This window comes from Diabrotica virgifera, chromosome 6 (genome assembly GCF_917563875.1).
Source record: "Diabrotica virgifera virgifera chromosome 6, PGI_DIABVI_V3a".
NCBI classification, from domain to species: domain Eukaryota; kingdom Metazoa; phylum Arthropoda; class Insecta; order Coleoptera; family Chrysomelidae; genus Diabrotica; species Diabrotica virgifera.
In genome coordinates this window covers 161,932,830-161,953,488 of record NC_065448.1, presented here as the reverse complement: position 1 = coordinate 161,953,488, position 20,659 = coordinate 161,932,830, and the positions used below count along the sequence as shown (strand labels likewise).

Sequence of the window (20,659 nt, the reverse complement as noted above, 5' to 3'; positions counted from 1 at the left end):
TTGGAAGCTGAACAACAGCTGAAATAAATTTGAAGAAGCGCTGTTTATTTGTCGAACAAAAGCTGAAAATAATTATCGGAATTTTAGTTGAATAACTTCTGAATACTTTCTGCAAAAGTAAACAACGCCACATTCACTAAATTTTAGCTGAATTGAGATTGATTATTAGCAGAACAAAACACTCCTGGGATTTACCGCGAAAATACTGTCTTGTCTGTAAACGGAGATCAAAATTTATTTGTTTTTCCTATTTTTATAGTGATTTTTGCGTAAGTTTTAAGTCAAAATGAATAGGTGTAATCCAGATAAGTACGTTGTTTATTATTTATTCTTTAAGTATACAAAGTGTTTGTAAAAATGGATATTAATAATTATCAATATTATACATTTAAAAAAAGTTAGGTTAATTATTTTTTTACATTTAGTATTAAACTTATTAAATTATGAAATATTTTGGTCTTAAATAATTAGAATAAACCTGGGATATATTTATTTATATAAGGAGACTGATATTAACAAACTACTAATAAGTTACAAATCTTCTAATTAAAATAATGGGTAAATAAAAAGTATACTTTTATTATTATAAGAACGTAATATGAGTTGCCTATGCATTGGATGAAATTTAAAACTTCTTTTTTTCTACTTATGTACCTATGTAATATTGTAGTTAATATTTGAAATTTTAATTAGTTTAATTTATTACAGAACCCCATTTTAAAATCGTTGAGACGATAGAAGCTGGAAGGTCGGTCTTAACTGTTGTTCCACACAAGTGGATAAAAAACAAAATTTTATTTTGGCCACCAAAAAACGTGAAAAATCTGATAAAGGATGTCAATTCTACTCCAGACATTACGTGGAATAAAATAATATGTCGCATCAAAAGAAATTATTATAAAAATCGCATTGCAGCTGAAACTGAACTTTTAGAAATGTCGGGAGGTTCGGCAACGTCTTCAACTGATTCCGAGGTTTTAGGAGAAATGAAAGAAAAAAATAAAGTAAGAAACACAAAAAAGGTCACTAGTCAACAAAATTTTGAAACTCTGTTTGCATCATCATCGTCAAAATTTTGTTCGTTTCAACCAATCATACCGGAAGAAACTCCTGAGCCTGTTGTTGAAAGCGAAAATATAATTTTGGAAACCAATTTTTCGGATGAGGCAATTATTTCTCCTGAAGCAATTGCAAATGCGCAGTTTTTAAATGTCATCGAACAGGTAAGTTTTTATTGGAAACATTTAAAATTATTACTTTAATTACTTTTTTTTTGCACCCTTAATTATAAGCCTTTGATTGGAGAAGAAAGTAAAAACGACATTATTAACAAGTTGAATGACATTGAGCAAAAATTTAATCAGTTTAAAAATGATATAACAGAGAGCGTAAAAGATATGTTGGTGAAGGCAGTTGCGGCAATTAAATCAGATTTTGATGCCAAATTATTGTCAGCAATGCAGAATTTTAAAAACAATCATCAGGATGATGACAATATTCAATTTGAATTTCATGCCGTTTCAACCTCACAGGAGTTAAGTCAATTAGAGGAAAATCTCAAAGATCCAAATTATGAAAAGAAAGTAGTAAGTTATATTATTTCAGTTTTCATTTAATCTTTTAAATTTAATGTTGATACTGTTTTCTAGAGAAATTATTTTAAAAAAATTATTGGTAATATTCCTGATACTAGTAATGGTTTGGATACCTGCTATAGTATTGTAGATTATTTTTTTGAGAAAAAATTTATGGTGCAGTGTTCGTGGACGGGAGGAAGTACAAGCAACACTGAAAAATGTTGTATTAAAAATTGCAAAAATATTTTAGAAGTGTTTTTTACAATAGTCCAAAGTTCCAATAAAGATTTTTCGAAGGCTTTGTTGAAAAAATTTATAATTGGAATTACAAGAAATGCAAAGAAGCGTAGTTTAACTGGAGGCATCCGCCAATCTTCAATACATAGAAGAAAAAAATCAATGGTTAAAAAACAACGTTTAAGTGGAAACAGAAAAGGTGTTGCTCAAAGACAAGGTAAAGGTACCTATATTAAAAAAATGTATAACATAAAAATTATTATTTCAGGCGAAAATGAAATTTTTTATGAAAATGAGCAATCATTTAATGAAGAAAAAGAATATGATGAAGATAACGATGAATATGGTATGGAAAAATATGAAGCTGACGGTGAAGATGCTATAATAGAACATGACGAGGTTGAAGAGGAAGATGATAATGATACAGACACGGACTAAAAGAACATTTTTATTAAAAAAACTTTTTAATTTACATTCAAGTTTTGTTTATTTTTAATAGTGTGTAGAAGAGGAATAAAAACAATTTTACTTTCATTGTATTTTATAACAACCATTTTACAAACAACATTCTCTAGCAAATAAAGTTTCATATTATTTAAATTTGTAATGTTGCAAATATATATGTGTAAATTTGATGATCGAATGGGATAACTAAAGAAATCTTCTTTTTTCTTAACAGATTTTCCATGTATGAATATTTTACCACCTTTTTCTGATGCAGAATTCATTTGAACAATGTCATTGTCATTTGTTAAAAACCATGAATTTTTGAAAACATTACTTAAACAAAAATTATGAGAATAAATGTAGCACTTGATAACATTCCCCCTTTTCTTAATTTCTGGCTGTAAACTTGTCTTTTTTGTATCATTGCTCAATATTAAATTTCTTTCGCCAATTCTATTAACAATTTGCTGCAAACTGTTATTTCTTTGGCGCAATAATTTTTTTAGTTGAAATAATGTATTCTCAAATGGGTACGTAGATATTGTAAAAAGTTGTCCAAATCTATTAACATCATCAACCACATGTTCTAAGTTATGAATGTTGCTTGTAATAAATTGTACGCCATAAATAATCTTAAAATCATCTATATATTTTTCAAACATTAATTGGGCAACCGAACGATTTTCAGCATACATGTCAGAAGAACATATTCTAACAGCAACAAAAAGAAGTAAAAAATGTTTATAAACGTCAGTGTTCAACACATCTTTTAAAATAACAATTCCAATATAATTAAGAAAATTGCGCCATTCTACTCCTTTCCAGTATGCCAGGCAATCTAATCCTCTTGTGGAACGATGAATTTCAGATGGAAGTTTCACAGATATTAAATGTTTGGAGATCCTCTCAATATCACGAGCACATAGCTTACTTTGAGAAACCCATAGAACCATCTTTCCATCCTGTTAGACAACGCTTCATCACACCTAGCTCTAAAAGATGTAGTTCATCTGCTACTATAAAATCCTGCACCATGTCAACTTCGGAAATTTTCAAAATTGGTGACTCTTGCCCTTTATGGTGCTTACCATAATGTTTACTTCTGAATTTTGCATCAGTTCTAAGAGGACATTTTATATCAGGAAATACAACAGTTCGAGAAAGATAAGAATATTCGCCTTCAGTAGTGCATTTAAGGCATCCATTAATCCCATTGAAATTGACTACACCTGTAAAATAAACTAGTCAATTTAAGCAATAATTAAAAAAAACAGATACCTTTAATAAATGCCCGTGCAGGTGAATCGCAGATAAAGCATCTAATTTTTATGTGAATCATATGCCCATTAACACAGAGTCCATTTGATTGCAGCCGCTTAACATCCTCAACAAAAGGCTCCAAAAATTCATTTATATCTAGAGACTTGTTATTTCCATGGAAAATGCCAACAATCATAGGTTGTATATCAGGCATTTCATATATGCTACATAAAATTGGCCAAAACTGACGTTTGGAACTTTTATATATTGGCAACCCATCTATATTTACATTGAGCTGTATTAACATGTCTTTTGACAAGTTTTTAAAAGTGTTCGTTAGACAAACGTCAAGACCTTGATGCCAATATTCTCCACCCTGTATAACTTTACAACTTTTTTTCGTATTTTTTGGCGTTTTTAATAATGTTCTAGCATCGATAAATAAACTAGAATCATACTGTCTCTTGATTATTTGTAGGAGATCTTTTAGAGCTGCATGTGTAATATTATGTCGGATTGCCCAATTTCCTAATTCGGTACTTGAACAAGGCAATAATTGCGTTTCAGTATCTTCTGTTTTAAAAATGTCTTCATCAATAAACTGGTCACCATCATCTGATGTTTCACTGGTTTCCATTAGATTATCGTCAAGATCACTTGATGTGCTAGAAATACACTCCTGTTCTTTAGAACCTATGTAACAAATTATTTTTTATTTAAAATATACTCACAAAATTAAAACAAAATTACCTGATCCTGATGCTGTGTCGTTAGCTTTTGAATGAGAAGAAACACTACTTGGTGCATATAGATTTTTTAAAAACTCTTCATAATTTGAACGGTTTACCTTTAATTTTCGGTAATGGCCAGATTTTTTTATTTTTTTAAAATTTTGAATTGATTTTTTATCCATATTTTTTAAATATTAAGTAAAGCACAGTGTATATCTTTTATCTAAATAATTAAAATTATATAGCAAATATAAGCAATTGTATAATACTTAATAATCATCAGCTGCAGAAGCCATTTTTCATCGAACTTAAGTATACACCTTTTGCAACGAATATGAACGATTTAATTAAATTAAAGCTCCTTTTCAGCTTTATATCAGCTTTTATAAAGTTGCTGATTAAAAGTACTTACAAAAGTTCTGGACAAGCACTATTTCAGCCCAGAATATAACTGAATAGAGAAGGTTGAATAATGTATTATGAACTGACTTAAATAGCGCTTCCCCAGCCTCTTGTTCAGTTTTTTTTACATTGTTGATCAAAAGTAGACAAAAATTCTGCAGCAGCGCTAGTTCAGCTTAGCATTCAACTGAATAAGATATGCTGAATACTATAATACAAAGTGCCTTAAATAGCGCTTCTCCAGTCTAATATTCAGCTTAAGTCAATTGGCTGCAAAAGGGCTTACAAATAATCTGAAGCAGTGTTTGTTCGACATATTAAACAGCAAAATAGCTTAAACAGCCTTTGTCACTTTTATGCGACTACTAATCAGCTGCAGTACTCAGTATTTAGCTTGACCAGCTATTATATGTTTGTTGGGATGTCTTTTTTATGTTGGATTTGTTAATGAAACTTCGTCATGCATCACATTTTGAGACTTTACTCCGAAAAGAGAAAGATATCTTCATTAATACCAAAATGAAACGTTTTTTTCGTTTCCTGTAAAATTAACATTTCTGGAGTTGTGGCCTTTTCGAAATAACCGATTCGTATGTTCCCGAGGCTTCTTTTTGCTCTATGAATACCAAGGAAAAATCGTCGAAGTATCCAAAGGAGCTTCTTGAAATGGTTATTGAAAGATGCCAAGATCTTGATCATGAACGAAGGGAAAAATATTTTTGAAGTTAATTCTTTGGCGCGATCGGGAAAAATGTTGATTGGATTTTTATAAAAACGACAGTATGAAGTACGCGCACGTGACAGTCTGAAGTTAGTTGTTAAATCTGTCAAATTACGTGTGTATCAGTGCAAATAATGTAAAAAGTATATTGGTGTTTTTAGTAAATATATTTATTATAATTCTTTTGTCTTTGAATTGTCTTCAGCGGGAGTAATGCATCAATATTAAAATATGTTGAAAAAGAAGATTAAAGAGCAATCTCAAAGGCGGCTGTACAATTGCCCTGGGAACGGGAACCCTTGGGAAAAAGTTAACCTCTACGTAAATCAATGCTTAGATGCACAATAACTGAGAACGAGAAGCCGTCCGGTAACAAGAACGGGAAAGTTGCCCATGTTTCAACTTTCTCGTTCCCAAATGATGAAAGTTCCTGTTGTATTCTCGGAACCAATCAGAAGGCAGTATTAAAAATACTGTCAAAAAATGCCCAATATAAATTTGTTTAAAATGTGAGTGACCAAGTTAGTGACAATTTTTATTTATTTTACATTAAAATGAATGACGAACTATTGATTTCTTTATTGCAAAAATGTCCTCATTAGTATGATCGATGCAGATCATAGTATATGATACATAATAATAATATACATACTTGAATGATATGCTTTTTATCTCTATGCTGACAAACCTTCTTTGTGATTGTACACATATTGTGTAAATTAGTTGTAAGATCATAAGAAACGAGAATATTAAAAGCTCATAAAATAAATCCGTATTTTCAGAGTTACCAGACATCATCTTTTAATAAAATCAGAAAAATATTGTTCGACAAAATTTATTTTGAGAACAAAAATAATTAACAGCTCAAGTGGCACTGACACAAAACAGTTGTTTACCATTTAATTGTGAATCTGCTGATGCTTTCAGTTTCCGTTCTCGTTCCCGGTCAAATTACGCAGCCGCCTAAATATTATTTGTACAATCTGTTAAAATAATTCATTTTGGTATTAATTTTATTCCATTGTTACGCAGCGGCAGTGTCAAGCGCGGTTACAAATTGGATAGGGATATGATTTTATTTACGTGCAGAAAGAAATTTTTGAAATAGGGATAGCCAACTGAAATTTACAGTTATGATTTTAAACGATGGGTCTTAAGGCCAAACCGTCCGAGTATTGATTGGTCGCCTTCCCGTTCCTTACCGGATCGAATATTGATCCCCCCGTCCACCTCCAATCCAGAACAAGCACCGATCGTTCTTTCTACTTGACGCGTGTGTTTATACTAACGCATCATATTTTCGTTCAATTAACTGTATTTATTGGTTGCAGGTATCAACAGTGGATCGTAGCGTCGTCGATACCTTCGCCAGGGTTGAATTTTATTGTTCTTATTGAATAGAGCACATAATTTTATTTTTGTTAATTATTTATTAAGAATAACATTTTTACTTAAATTAAACCTGTGTTTTACAGAGTCTGATGTTTAACAGAGCTACCGTTATAACTTGCAGTAATAAACTGCTTTAAACAAGTTCAAGATTTGTAGTTTTTTCCAGTGTGTACCCCCAAATGGGTTTTCAAACTAATTGAATGGGTGATTGGAAAAAGGATAACATTCCAAAAATTTGGCGAATTACACTAAGATACAAATATTAAGAGAATAGCTATCTAACTTGGCCAAATGAGATAGCCGTTGTATGAATATTTTTGTATTATATCCGCTGAGCGCAAAAACGATAAAATTGCCGGCCCCTTCCAGCGGCTTCGACGTAAAACAGTTTTTTTTTATTTTCTAAAAATATGGTTGTCAGGAATCTTATCCTTTTTCCAATCACCCATTCAATTGCTTTACTAAACTGTTTAAAACAAATTTCACACTGGTCAGGTTTTTCTCTAGTGTGTATTCTCAAATGTATTTTCAAATTACTTGATAGAGAAAACGCCTTAGAACAAATTTCACACTTGTACAAATTTTTCCAGTGTGTACTTTCAAATGACTTCTACTAATAAACTGCTTCAAACAAATTTCACACTTGTACGGTTTTTTTCCAGTGTGAACTCTCAAATTTATTTTCAAAGTACCTGCTTCACTAAACTGTTTAAAAAAAGGGCCTAGCCGTGTAAGATGATGAAAAGTGCCCCCAACTCGATTCGAATTCCATATAGGTCACCGTTTAGCATACAGGGTGGTTCATCTTATTCGCCTCGGTCTCTGTACGGAAAACCACTTGATATTTAAAAAAAATTTCTTCACAGAAATTTACAGGGCCTTTAATACTACAACCTAAAAATAATGTGAATTATACAGGGTGTTCCAAAAAAGAGTGGTATATCAAAGTTATATTTTTTCTTATGGAATGCCCTATATCCGATGACATTATTGAATTGACCTTAAAAAATAAGCTATACTTTCATAAGGATTCCCTATACCTAAATACAGGATGTTTTGATTTATTTCGATTTTTATAAAAATGTAAGGTTTTAGAAAAAAATAAATATCTACGAATCTAAGAAGCAGTAACAAATTCTTTCTTGGATCTTAATAATAGACTATTTAGCATACTTAAACAGATGCTTACTGCAACAAAATTTCTTACAGGGTGGTCAAAATATGAGATTGTTCTATTAACAAATTCAAGCTGTAATAACTTACTTATTTTAAATGGAACACCCTGTATCTTACTAGTCTATCGCGTAGAAAATTTACTTAGCTTTCAATTTGTGTTAGGGTTTCCTATACCTATCTTTTTACAGGGTGGTCAAAATATTACATTGTTCTATTAACAAATTCAAGCTGTAATAACTTACTTATTTTAAATGGAATACCCTGTATCTTTCTAGTCTATCGAGTAGAAAATTTACTTAGCTTTCAATTCTTATTAGGGTTTCCTATACCTATCTCCCTTCATTTTTTAAATATTTAAAGATTTCCTAATTTGTAAGCTTTAAAAATTAGAGTTGTTCTGAAGCTATATATATAAAACTATATACTTATTTTAAAAATTAGAATTACATAAGTACCTATGTCGTGTTTATGTACAACACATCACCAACACCGGTAATATACTTAGAAAAGATACTGTCATTAATAAAATTTTCATTGTTATCATGTAATCACACAGAGTGTTGTATTATTTTAGTTGATTTTGGCCTACATGTGAAATTGAATATGTTTATTTTATACTGCATACCCTATATTAGATGCCGTATTCTGGAAGATATTTAAATTATATTTCATTCCGTATAAGTATTTTCCATATCTTAACCCAACGGTTATTAAGTAAATTTAAGAACGCCACTTTTTGTTTGAATCTTTAAATCGCAATTACAAACAATTAAATGCAATGGCTACTTTGACGAAAACGAGCCTATTGTACAAAAATATGTAAAAATGGGTATTTACAGAATAACATGGGAATTTATATTTACAGGATAACATGTGTATTGAGAATGTTAACATGGGATTGAAGAGATTTTAAATATCTTCCATTATAAAGAATAGAATATCGAGTATGTCATTTAAAATAAGAACACTCTGTGTGATTAAATGATAAAAATGTGAATTTTATTAATGAAACTATCTTGACTAAGATATTTAAGTATATTGCCGGTGTTGGTGATGTGTTGTAAATAACCACGACATAGGTACTTAATTCTAATTTTTAAAGCTTACAAATTAGGAAATCTTTAAATATTTAAAAAATGAAGGGAGATAGGTATAGGAAACCCTAATAAAAATTGAAAGCTAAGTAAATTTTCTACTCGATAGACTAGTAAGATACAGGGTGTTCCATTTAAAATAAGTAAGTTATTACAGCTTGAATTTGTTAATAGAACAATCTAATATTTTGACCACCCTGTAAAAAGATAGGTATAGGAAACCCTAGTACAAATTGAAAGCTAAGTAAATTTTCTACGCGATAGACTAGTAAGATACAGGGTGTTCCATTTAAAATAAGTCAGTTATTACAGCTTGAATTTGTTAATAGAACAATCTCATATTTTGACCACCCTGTAAGAAATTTTGTTGCAATAAGCATCTGTTTAAGTATGCTTAATAGTCTATTATTAAGATCCAAGAAAGAATTTGTTACTGCTTCTTAGATTCGTAGATATTTATTTTTTTCTAAAACCTTACATTTTTATAAAAATAGAAATAAATCAAAACACCCTGTATTTAGCTATAGGGAATCCTTATGAAAGTATAGCTTATTTTTTAAGGTCAATTCAATAATGTCATCAGATATAGGGCATTCCATAAAAAAATATAACTTTGATATAACACTCTTTTTTGGAACACCCTGTATAATTCACATTATTTTTAGGTTGTAGTATTAAAGGCCCTGTATATTTGTGTGAAGAATTTTTTTTAAAATATCAAGTGGTTTTCCGTACAGAGACCGAGGCGAATAAGATGAACCACCCTGTATATAGTGAAACTAACTTTCTGAAATTTTTAGCCCCCTAGGTGGTCATGTGACCCACCTAGAACCTAATTAGGCTTTTTATGTTTTTATTTTTTATCTCAACCGCATCGAGGACTAGCGAAAAACTTTAAATAAAAAATTTGTAAGATTTAAAAAGTTCTGTGCAAAATTTTTTTTTTAATTTTTGGCAGGAAGTTTAAATTTTAGAACTATTTTAAAATTTTAAATGAGTATAAAAAAATAACTAAGACATTCGTTTTCACTAAAAAATATATAACGTGTATTTTAGCATAATATTTCACCCTGAATTTTTTCAAATTTTAAAAATTGGTGAAACGCACCTTTAAAAATAAAAACCGCATTTTTTTGTTTTTTTTTTTCGTTTTTTGATACAATTTTATACATATTTTTCAAAAAAGGTAACACCGTCACTGGAGTAGGTAAAAAATTGAAAAAGTATTGGGGTTTGCTTAATAAAAAATTTTTGTAACGCCATCCATTTTCATGATACAGGGCGTTGAAGAGAACAAAATTTTACACATTTTTTACGATTTGCCGAAACTACTGGCAACATTGTAATAAAACTAGGTGGGTTTCAAGAGGTAGTTATTGTGCATGTTTTGACATACAATTAAGGATTTGATATTCATCATTGGCGCGCTTAGGGGTAATGGTCTGAACTTTTCAAAGAAAAAAGATAGTACGCCACTAACATATTTCAAATTAACACTCATTTTTAAAATTCCTCATTCAATTTGCGATAAAAAAACTATCTTATCATTTTTTCATACGAGGCGCCGTTTTGCTGCAAAAATAAAGTATCTTAACGCTTCCAAAGTATTCGAATTAGTTTTTATAATGGATGTACGAGTTTATGTATGTAGAATGTAGATGTAGAAACTACTAATAGAAGTTCGAATACTTTGTAAGGGTTAAGATGTTAATAGGAAGATAGATTTTTTGTCACAAATTGAACGAGGAATTCAAAAAGGATTATTAATTTGAAATATGTCAGTGGCGTACTATCTTTTTTCTTTAAAAAGTTCAAACCATTACCCGTATGCGCGCCAATGATACATATAAAATTCTTAATTGTATGTCAAAAAATGCACAACAACAACTACCTCTTAAACTCGCCAAATTTTATTACAATGTTGCCAGTAGTTTCGGCAAAATCGTAAAAAATGTGTAAAATTTTGTTTTCTTCAACGCCCTGCATCTTGAAAATGGATGGCATTACAAAAATTTTTACTAAGCAAACCCCAATTATTTTTCGTGTTTTTTACCTATTCTAGTGACGGTATTACCTTTTTTGAAAAATATGTATAAAATTGTAACAAAAAACGAAAAAAAAAAACCGAAAAAATGCTGTTGTTTATTTTTAAAGGTGCGTTTCACAAATTTTAAAAATTTGAAAAAATTCAGGGTGAAATATTATGCAAAAATACACGTTATATATTTTTTTCGTGAAAACGAATGTCTTAGTTATTTTTTTATATTCTTTTAAAATTTTAAAATCGTTCTAAAATTTAAATTTGCCGCCAGAAATTAAAAAAAAATTTTTTCGGACAGAACTTTTTAAAGCTTACAACTTTTTTATTTAAAGTTTTTTGCTAGTTCTCGATGCGGCTGAGATAAAAAAAGTATGTGTGTGTACTTTGTACGCACGTAAGAAGTTATACTTCTATTATATGAATATATGATTATAAACGAAATTAATATACTTTTTATTTATATTTTATTTAAATATTAAATTAATTTATACTTACTACTTCTCAAACATTTTTATTAAAACAGTGCCAAAAATTAAAATAATAAAAAAATAAAACACACACAAACACATTAAAAATGCCACAAATGATTTCTGAACATTTTTAACTAAATACGTATTTTCTGAAAATAAAATTATATAATAAATATACTTACAATCATAAAATGTATAAAAAAAATAAAAAAATAAAATCTATTGGGATTCGAACCAACTTACCACGCGGCTGGTATTTGCGTTGTATTGGGATTCACTCGCATTAAAACTTCGCCACAGAGACAGCTTGTCATTATGTGCGAAGATCGTCTAACTAAACAGATTAACCTTTTGACATTTTTAACTTATGTAAATCAAATTATTTTGATTTTGAATTGAAATGATTTAGAATTGAAAAAATACAACAAAACATAGAGTAAGAAAACAATATATTAGGTGAATATTGATAGAAATTTTGATGGTAATCAAATTATGTAAATAAAAGTATTACATACTACTTATGTATTTTGGTAGGTTCAAGGTAGGTATCGGAGCCCGTATAACGACTAATAAATTTCGCAATCACTTGCGTCGTGCAAAGTGGCTATGTTCAAATATCATAACAAAATTTGATCAACTATTTATAAAACACCAGTGAAAGATTCTTTAGCTTTGAATAAGCGAGATCTGCGGCACTCATACTATATAGTCACAGTTTGATGAGCTTTCACATTGGCATGCAACAATCATCTCTTCTGTGTAAATAAGTCCAAAAATATAATATGAAAACTATTTAAAAAGGCAGTATAACCATTAACTAACTTTTTGTTTGTTGTTTCTCTTCCTACAAATTTTAAAACGCAACAAGCATACATTATAACCAAACCACAGTCCCACAGCTGCCATATTGGATAATTCTTGTCATGTCATTTGAACATCCAATCAGAACAAAGTTATAATGCGCATGCGCCCGGTCGCTAGGTTTTCCCATATATAATTTCACCGTCATTACGCCCGTAAAGAAGTATAACTTCAAAAATAAAAACATATGTCACATGACCACCTAGGGGGCTAAAAATTACAAAAAGTTAGTTTCACTATATATGCTAAACGGTGACCTATATGGAATTCCAATCGAGTTGGGGGCACTTTTCATTATCTTACCCGGCTAGGCCCTTTCACACTGATGTGTTTCGTCACTGTGTGTTCTCAAATGAACTTTTAAACTACCTGCTTGACTGAACTTTTTAAAACAAACTTCACAGTGGTGAGGTTTTTCTCCAGTGTGCACTCTCAAATGTATTTTCAAATCAATTGTTTGAATAAATCGCTTAAAACAAATTTCACACTGGTAAGGCTTTTCTCCAGTGTGTGTTCTCAAATGTGTTTTCAAACTATGATGAGCTGTTTCGCCACTGTGTGTTCTCATATGCTTTTTCAAACTTACTGCTTGACTGAACTGTTTAAAACAAACTTCACAGTGGTAAGGTTTTTCTCCAGTGTGCACTCTCAAATGTATTTTCAAATTACATGCTTGAGTAAATTGCTTAAAACAAATTTCACACTTTTACAAATTTTCTCCAGTGTGTACTTTCGAATGTAGGTTCAAATGACTTCTACGAATAAACTGCTTCAAACAAAGGGTACCCCCCGTTAAGATAGGCAAAATGCCCTCACTCCCAGAATTCAATTTTTGAAGTGAAAACTTCTTTAGGCACGTTGTGCACTTTCTTTGGATAGGGGAAAAACCATTGAATTCGCGACCGTCATCGCGACCGTCATCGCTCATGCTATATATTATGTGTATGTATATATACATTGTGTAGACGTATTTAAATTTATAATAAATGTAAAACCTACTTTACGATGGGGAAAAAAGATTCATTTCGCGACCATCATAGCGACCGTCATCTCTTCGGCGAAATAAATTTTGTATATATACATTAATTTATTATGTGTATGTATATATAAATTGTATAGAAGTATTAAATTTAAAATAAATATAAAACCTATTTTACGATGGGGAAAAAAGATTAATTTCGCGACCATCATAGCAACCGTCATCTCTTCGGCGAAATAAATTTTGTATATATATTAATTTATTATGTCTATGTACACACACCGGCAAAATTAGCCGAACACTTTAAAAATGGGACATGTTTGATGTCTCGGATTTCCTAAACCAGTTGTCCGATATGAGTGATTTTTTAAATATATTATAGCCTTATCATTTAAGAATACTGGTCTAATAATATTGATACTAGACAGGTAAATGGCATTTTATACCGGGTGTTACAATCATACTATGTTTTTTCCTTAAAGTTCGGAGCACTCTCTGGAATATTCTAGCCTATATAAAATATTAAAATTAAAACTCAATTGTAGCCTTAGGCTTTCTTAACATTTTCTAATTTTGATAATTTGCTTAGGTTGGATAATAAAAAAGTTAGGTACTTTAACAACTAGTCATCTTCTTCATCAATACAGGGTGTTTCTAAATAAGTGCGACAAACTTTAAGGGGTAATTCTACATGAAAAACTAATGACAGTTTGCTTTATAAACATATGTCCGCAAATGCTTCGTTTCCGAGATACGGGATGTTGAATTTTTTCTTTTAAACTGACGATTTATTTATTGCTCTAAAACCGGTTGAGATATGCAAATGAAATTCGGTAGGTTTTAAGAGGTAGTTACTGCGCATTTTTTGACATACAATTAAGAATTTTATATTCACCACTGGCGTGCATAAGGGTATAAACATTTTAGATATATCCCGAATGCACACCAATGGTGAAAATAAAATTTTTAGTTGTATGTCAAAAAATTCTCAATAACTACCTCTTAAAACCTACCAAATTTCATTTGCATATCTCAACCAGTTTTAGAGCAATAAATAAATCATCAGTTTGAAAGAAAAACTTTAACATCCCGTATCTCGGAAACCAAGCATTTGCGGACATATGATTATAAAGCAACCGGTCATTAGTTTTTCATGTAGAATTACCCCTTAAAGTTTGTCTCACTTATTTAGAAACACCCTGTATTGATGAAGATCGTGACTAGTTGTTAAAGTTCCTAACTTTTGTATTATCCAACCTAAGTAAATGATCCAAATAAGAAAATGTTAAGAAAGCCTAAGGCTACAATTGAGTTTTAATTTTAATATTTTATATAGGCTAGAATATTCCACAGAGTGCTCCGAACTTTAAGGAAAAGACACAGTATGATTGTAACACCCGGTATAAAATGACGTTTACCTGTCTAGTAACAATATTATTACACCGATATTCTTAAATGATAAGGCTATAACATATTAAAAAAATCACTCAAATCGGACAACTGGTTTAGGAAATCCGAGACATCAAACATGTCCCATTTTTAAAGTGTTCGGCTAATTTTGCCGGTGTGTGTATATACAGTATGTCCCTGTAAGTTGTATCCATATGGAAAACTATTTTATTATTAATTTTACGAAAAAAAGTTATTCTTTATAAAAAGCTCTGCATGGTCCAAAACCTAAGATTTAACCATCAAATATCAAACTTTTTGAATATTATACGAGGTATGTCAAAAAGTTTGAATTTCACTCAAGAGTAAAGTAGCTTTATTTTTCACAATATTAAAAATTGCTATTATGAAAAGTTGTTTGGAATTAAAAACTGTATTCTAGTATGCAATTACATCCTTCTAATTGAAATTTTTTTTTGAAAAATTATGGATAACTAACATTATTTTCAGTTATTTTAATTCAGATAACTCTTTTATTATTAATTTTACGAAAAAAAGTGATTCTTAATAAAAAGTTCTGCATGGTCTAAAATCTAAAATACAACCATCTTATGTCAAATTTTATCAGTTTTATACGAGGTATGTCAAAAATATGAATTTCGCTCAAGAGTAAAATACGTTTATTTTTCACAATATCGAAAATTGTTATTATGAAAAGTTATTTAGAATTAAAAACTATGTTTCATTATGTAATTACATTCTTGTAATTGAAATATTCTGAACTATAAAGGTACTTTTGATCTAAATTTATTTTTTTTGACGTACCTCGTATAAAATTGATAAAATTTGATATAAGATGGTTGTATTTTAAGTTTTAAACCATCCAGGACTTTTTATTAAGAATCGCTTTTTTTCGTAAAATTAATAATAAAAGAGTTATCAGAACTGAAATAACTGAAAAAATAATGATAGTTATCCATAATTTTTAAAAAAAAAATTTATAAAGGATGTAATTTTAAATTTTTCAAAAAGGATGTAATTGCATATTAGAATATAGTTTTTAATTCCAAACAACTTTTCATAATAGCAATTTCCAATATTACGAAAAAATAAAGCTACTTTAGTGAAATTCAAACTTTTTGACAAACCTCGTATAATATTCAAAAAATTTGATATTTGATGGTTAAATCTTAGGTTTTGGACCATGCAGAGCTTTTTATAAAGAATAACTTTTTTTCGTAAAATTAATAATAAAAAAGTTTTCCATATGGATACAACTTACAGGGACATACTGTATAAATTGTATCGAAGTATTAAATTTAAAATAAATATAAAACCTATTTTACGATGGGGAAAAATATTAATTTCGCGACCATCATAGCGACCGTTATCTCTCCGGCGAAATAAATTTTGTAGGTACATATATATATTTTATGTGTATGTATATATAAATTGTGTAGAAGTATTAAAATTTAAAATGTGAAACCTATTTTTGGATGGTGAAAAAGGATTTATTTCGCGACCGTCATCTCTTCGACGAAATAAATTTTGTACTTTTCTATATTATGTGTATCTATACATAAATTGTATAGAAGTATTTAAATTTAAAATAAATAAAATTTTCGATAGAAAAAAAGGATTTATTTCGCGACCGTCATCGGCGAAATAAATATTTTGTACGTATATGTATTGAAGTTAAAACTTCTTTAGGGACGTTGTGCACTTTTTGGATGGGAAAAAGTATTAAATTGGCGACCGCCGTTGCGACCGTCATCGCCTCGAAGAAATAAATTTTTGAAGTGAAAACTTCTTAAGGGTCGTTGTGCACTTTTTGGATGGGGAAAAAGTATTAAATTAGCGACCGTCATCGTTTCGACGAAATAATTTTTTTAAGTGAAAATTTCTTTAGGGACGTTGTGCACTTTTTAGATAGGGAAAAAGTATTGAATTAGCGAACCTCATCGCGACCGTCATCGCTTCGGCAAAATAAATTTTTAAAGTAAAAACTTCTTTTGGGGACGTTGTGCACTTTTTATTTAGATGGGGAAGAAGTATTGAATTAGCGACCGTCATCGCTTCGGCGAAATAAATTTTTGAAGTGAAAACTTCTTTAGGGACGTTGTGCACTTTTTGGATGGGGAAATATTATTAAATTTGAATGGGGAGAAAGTAATAAATAAGCGACCGTCATCGCTTCGACGAAATAAACATTTGAAGTGAAAATTTCTTTAGAGACGTTGTGCTCTTTTTGGATGGAAAAAAGTATTAAATTATCGACCGTAAAGTAAATAAATTTGTAAAGTGAAAACTTCTTGAGGGACGTTGTGCACTTTTTGGATGGGGGAAAAATATTGAAGAGACCGTCATCGCTTCGACGAAATCAATTTTTGAAGTGGAAACTTCTTGAGGGACGTTGTGCACTTTTTGGATGGGGAAAAATATTAAATTAGCGACCTTTATCGCTTCGACAAAATAAATGTTTGAAGTCAAAAATTTCTTTAGGGACGTTGTGCACTTTTTGGATGGGGATAAATTACTAAATTAGGGACCGTCATCGCTTCGACGAAATAAATATTTGAAGTGAAACTTCTTTAGGGACGTTGTGCACATTTTGGATGGGCGAAAAGTATTGAATTAGGGACTGTCATCCATCGCTTCGACGAAATAAATATTTGAAGTGAAACTTTTTTAGGGACGTTGTGCACTTTTTCGATGGAAAAAAGTATTAAATTAGCGACCGTCATCGCTTCGATGAAATCAATTTTAGAAGTGGAAAGTTCTTGAGGGACGTTGTGCACTTTTTGGATGGGGAAAATATTATATTAGCGAACCTTCATCGCTTCGACGAAATAAATTTTTGAAATGAAAACTTCTTGAGGGACGTTGTGCACTTTTTGGATAAGGAAAAATTATTAAATTAGCGACCGTCATCGCTTCGACGAAATAAATTTTTTAAGTAAAAACTTTTTTAGGGACGTTGTGCACTTTTTGTATGGAGGAAAAGTATAGAATTAGGGCCGTAATCGCTTCGACGAAATAAATATTTAAAGTGAAACTTATTTAGGGACGTTGTGCTCTATTTCGATGTAAAATAGTAATAAATTAGCAACTATCATCGCTTCGACGAAATAAATATTTGAAGTGAAAACTTCTTAAGGGACGTTGTGCACTTTTTGGATGGGGAAAATTATTAAATTAGCGACCGTTATCGCTTCGACAAAATAAATTTTTGAATTGAAAATTTCTTTATGGTCATCACTTCGCTGAAATAAATTTTGTACATATATAAATTATGTGTATGTATACATAAATAGCATAGGGCATACGCATCGCGCATATCGTATATGATATAGGTACAGCACTTCTTTTAGGATGGGGTAAAAGCATTGAGCTCGTAATGTATATACTATAAGAAGTTTTCACTTCTGTCGGTACTCCCACGACCCTAATAGCACAAGGACGTCCAATGGACGTCCATTGGACGTCCTTCACGGACTTTAGGGACGTCCTTTGGACGTCCGTTTTCGTCCGAGGAACATCCTTTATACGTCCTATTTTGGTCCAAATGTCGCGCTACCGAACGTCCATTGGACGTCCATCTAAGGTCCGAGGGGACGTATATTGGAACTTAATCGGACGCAAATTGGACCTTAATCGGACGTCCTAGGGGACGTAAATTGGACCTTAATCGGACGTAAATTGGACCTTAATCGGACATAAATTGGACCTTAATCGGACGTCCTAGGGGACGTAAATTGGACCTTAATCGGACGTAAATTGGACCTTAATCGGACGTAAATTGGACCTTAATCGGACATAAATTGGACCTTAATAGGACGTAAATTTGACCTTAATCGGACGTAAATTGGACCTTAATCGGACGTAAATTGGACCTTAATCGGACGTAAATTGGACCTTAATCGGACGTAAATTGGACTTTAATCGGACGTAAATGGGACCTTAAGCGGACGTAAATTGTACCTTAATCGGACGTAAATTGGACCTTAATCGGACGTCCTAGGGGACGTGAATTGGACCTTAATCGGACGTCCTAGGGGACGTGAATTGGACCTTAACAGGACGTCCAATTTTGGTCCAAAGGCCAAGTTGTTAAACGTCCAATGGAGGTCCACCTAACGTCGGAGGTGACGTTCGGTGGACGTCATTTGGGCATTCATAGGATGTCCCAGTTTGGTCCAATGTCTTGCTGCTGAACATCCATCTAACGTCCTGGAAGGTCATTCGGTGGACGTCTAGCGACGATATTTAGACCTGTGGAGAATGTATTGTGGGAAATAAAAAATATATTTTTTAAGGAACTTATATTTCATCTTATATCAAATTACAATTATTGGATATTACAGTATTTACATTAAATTACAATACACTTCTCCAAGAAATTAACGCACCACCTTAAATATGGGGTATATTTGATGTCTCGTATTTCCTAAACCTGTTGTCCCATCTAAGTGATGTTTTTATAATATTATAGCCTAGGCTATAGGTTACCTCCTTAAGCTTGTCATGCTGTAATATATGTATATTATATCATATCGCTCTCTATAGTAATGTGATATAATATACAGGGTGTCCCGAAAAGAATGGTCATAAATTATACCACAGATTCTGGGGTCAAAAATATGTTGATTGAACCTCACTTACCTATATACAATAGTGCACACAAAAAAAGTTACAGCCCTTTGAAGTTACAAAATGAAAATCGATTTTTTTTCATATATCGAAAACCCTTCGAGATTTTTCATTGAAAATGGACATGTGGCATTATTATGGCAGCAACATCTTAAAAAAAAATTAAAGTGAAATTTGTGCACCCCATAAAAATTTTAAGGGGGTTTTGTTCCTTTAAACCCCCCCAAACTTTTGTGTACGTTCCAATTAAATTATTATTGTGACACCATTAGTTAAACAAAATGTTTTTAAAACTTTTTTGCCCCTTAGTACTTTTTTGATAAGCCAGTGTTTATCGACCTATTTTGAATATTTTTCGAATCCACCACATATTTGTATATGGTTAAGTACGATGATAGAGACCTGTTAATAACCTGAAAATGTATTTATAATTTACATTTTTAGGTATATTTTGAAAAAGAAGCCATATCTCGATAAAAGGTGATTTGTCAAAAAAAGACTAAGAGGCAAAAAAGTTTTAAAAACACTGTGTTTAACTAATGGTACCACAATAATAGTGTAATTGGAACGTACACAAACATTTGGGGGGTTTAAAGGAACAAAACCCCCATAAAATTTTTATGTAAATATATTAAAAAAGAAGCCGCATCTCGATAAAAACTGGCTTATTGAAAAAATACTAAGAGTAAAAAAAGTGTTAAAAACGTTGTGTTTAACTAATGATACCACAATAATGAATTAATTGGAACGTATACAAAAGTATGGGGGGTTTAAGGGAACAAAACCCCCATAAAATTTTTATGGGGTGGACAAACTTCACTATAATTTTGTTTTAAGATGTTACTGCCATAAGAATGATACATGTCAATTTTCAATAAAAAATCTCTAATAGTTTTCGATATATTGAAAAAAATCGATTTTCATTTTGTAACTTCAAAGGGCTGTAACTTTTTTTATGAGCACATTTGTACTAAGGTAAGTTAGGTTCAATCGAACTATTTTTGACCGCAGAATGTGTGGTATAATTTATGACCAATCTTTTCGGGACACCCTGTATATTACAGTATAGCTCCCTGTGCATGACAAGCATAAGGAGGTAACATATTCTAGGGCCTAGGCTAGAATATTATAAAAAAAATCACTTAGATGCAACAACAGGTTTAGGAAATTCGAGACATCAAAAATGCCCAATTTTTAAGGTGGTGCGTAATGGGCTGTATATACAGGGTGTA

The 20,659-nt window shown here is 31.0% G+C and overlaps 3 protein-coding genes across 3 annotated transcripts in view; 2 read left to right on the top strand and 1 right to left on the bottom strand.

Moving 5' to 3' along the window:
- Positions 1 to 410: 410 nt before the first annotated feature.
- LOC126886227 (uncharacterized) lies at positions 411 to 1,927 on the top strand. Its single transcript, XM_050653091.1, has 4 exons — positions 411 to 1,223; positions 1,293 to 1,586; positions 1,650 to 1,800; positions 1,875 to 1,927. Exons 1-4 carry the CDS (start codon positions 936 to 938, stop codon positions 1,925 to 1,927), a joined length of 786 nt encoding a protein of 261 aa, XP_050509048.1. The 5' UTR covers positions 411 to 935.
- Positions 1,785 to 2,348, top strand: LOC126886407 (glutamic acid-rich protein-like). Its single transcript, XM_050653341.1, has 2 exons — positions 1,785 to 2,031; positions 2,083 to 2,348. The coding sequence occupies exons 1-2, from the start codon at positions 1,977 to 1,979 to the stop codon at positions 2,250 to 2,252; spliced, it is 225 nt and encodes a 74-aa protein (XP_050509298.1). The 5' UTR covers positions 1,785 to 1,976; the 3' UTR covers positions 2,253 to 2,348.
- A 10,227-nt stretch (positions 2,349 to 12,575) lies between these two features.
- The window catches only part of LOC126886404 (zinc finger protein 45-like), a 174,883-nt gene continuing 166,799 nt past the window's right edge, over positions 12,576 to 20,659 (bottom strand). The window contains exon 3 of the mRNA XM_050653339.1: positions 12,576 to 12,994. Within this exon, the coding sequence (XP_050509296.1) occupies positions 12,717 to 12,994 (278 nt within the window). The 3' untranslated portion in view covers positions 12,576 to 12,716. The remainder of the gene's footprint in view (positions 12,995 to 20,659) is intronic.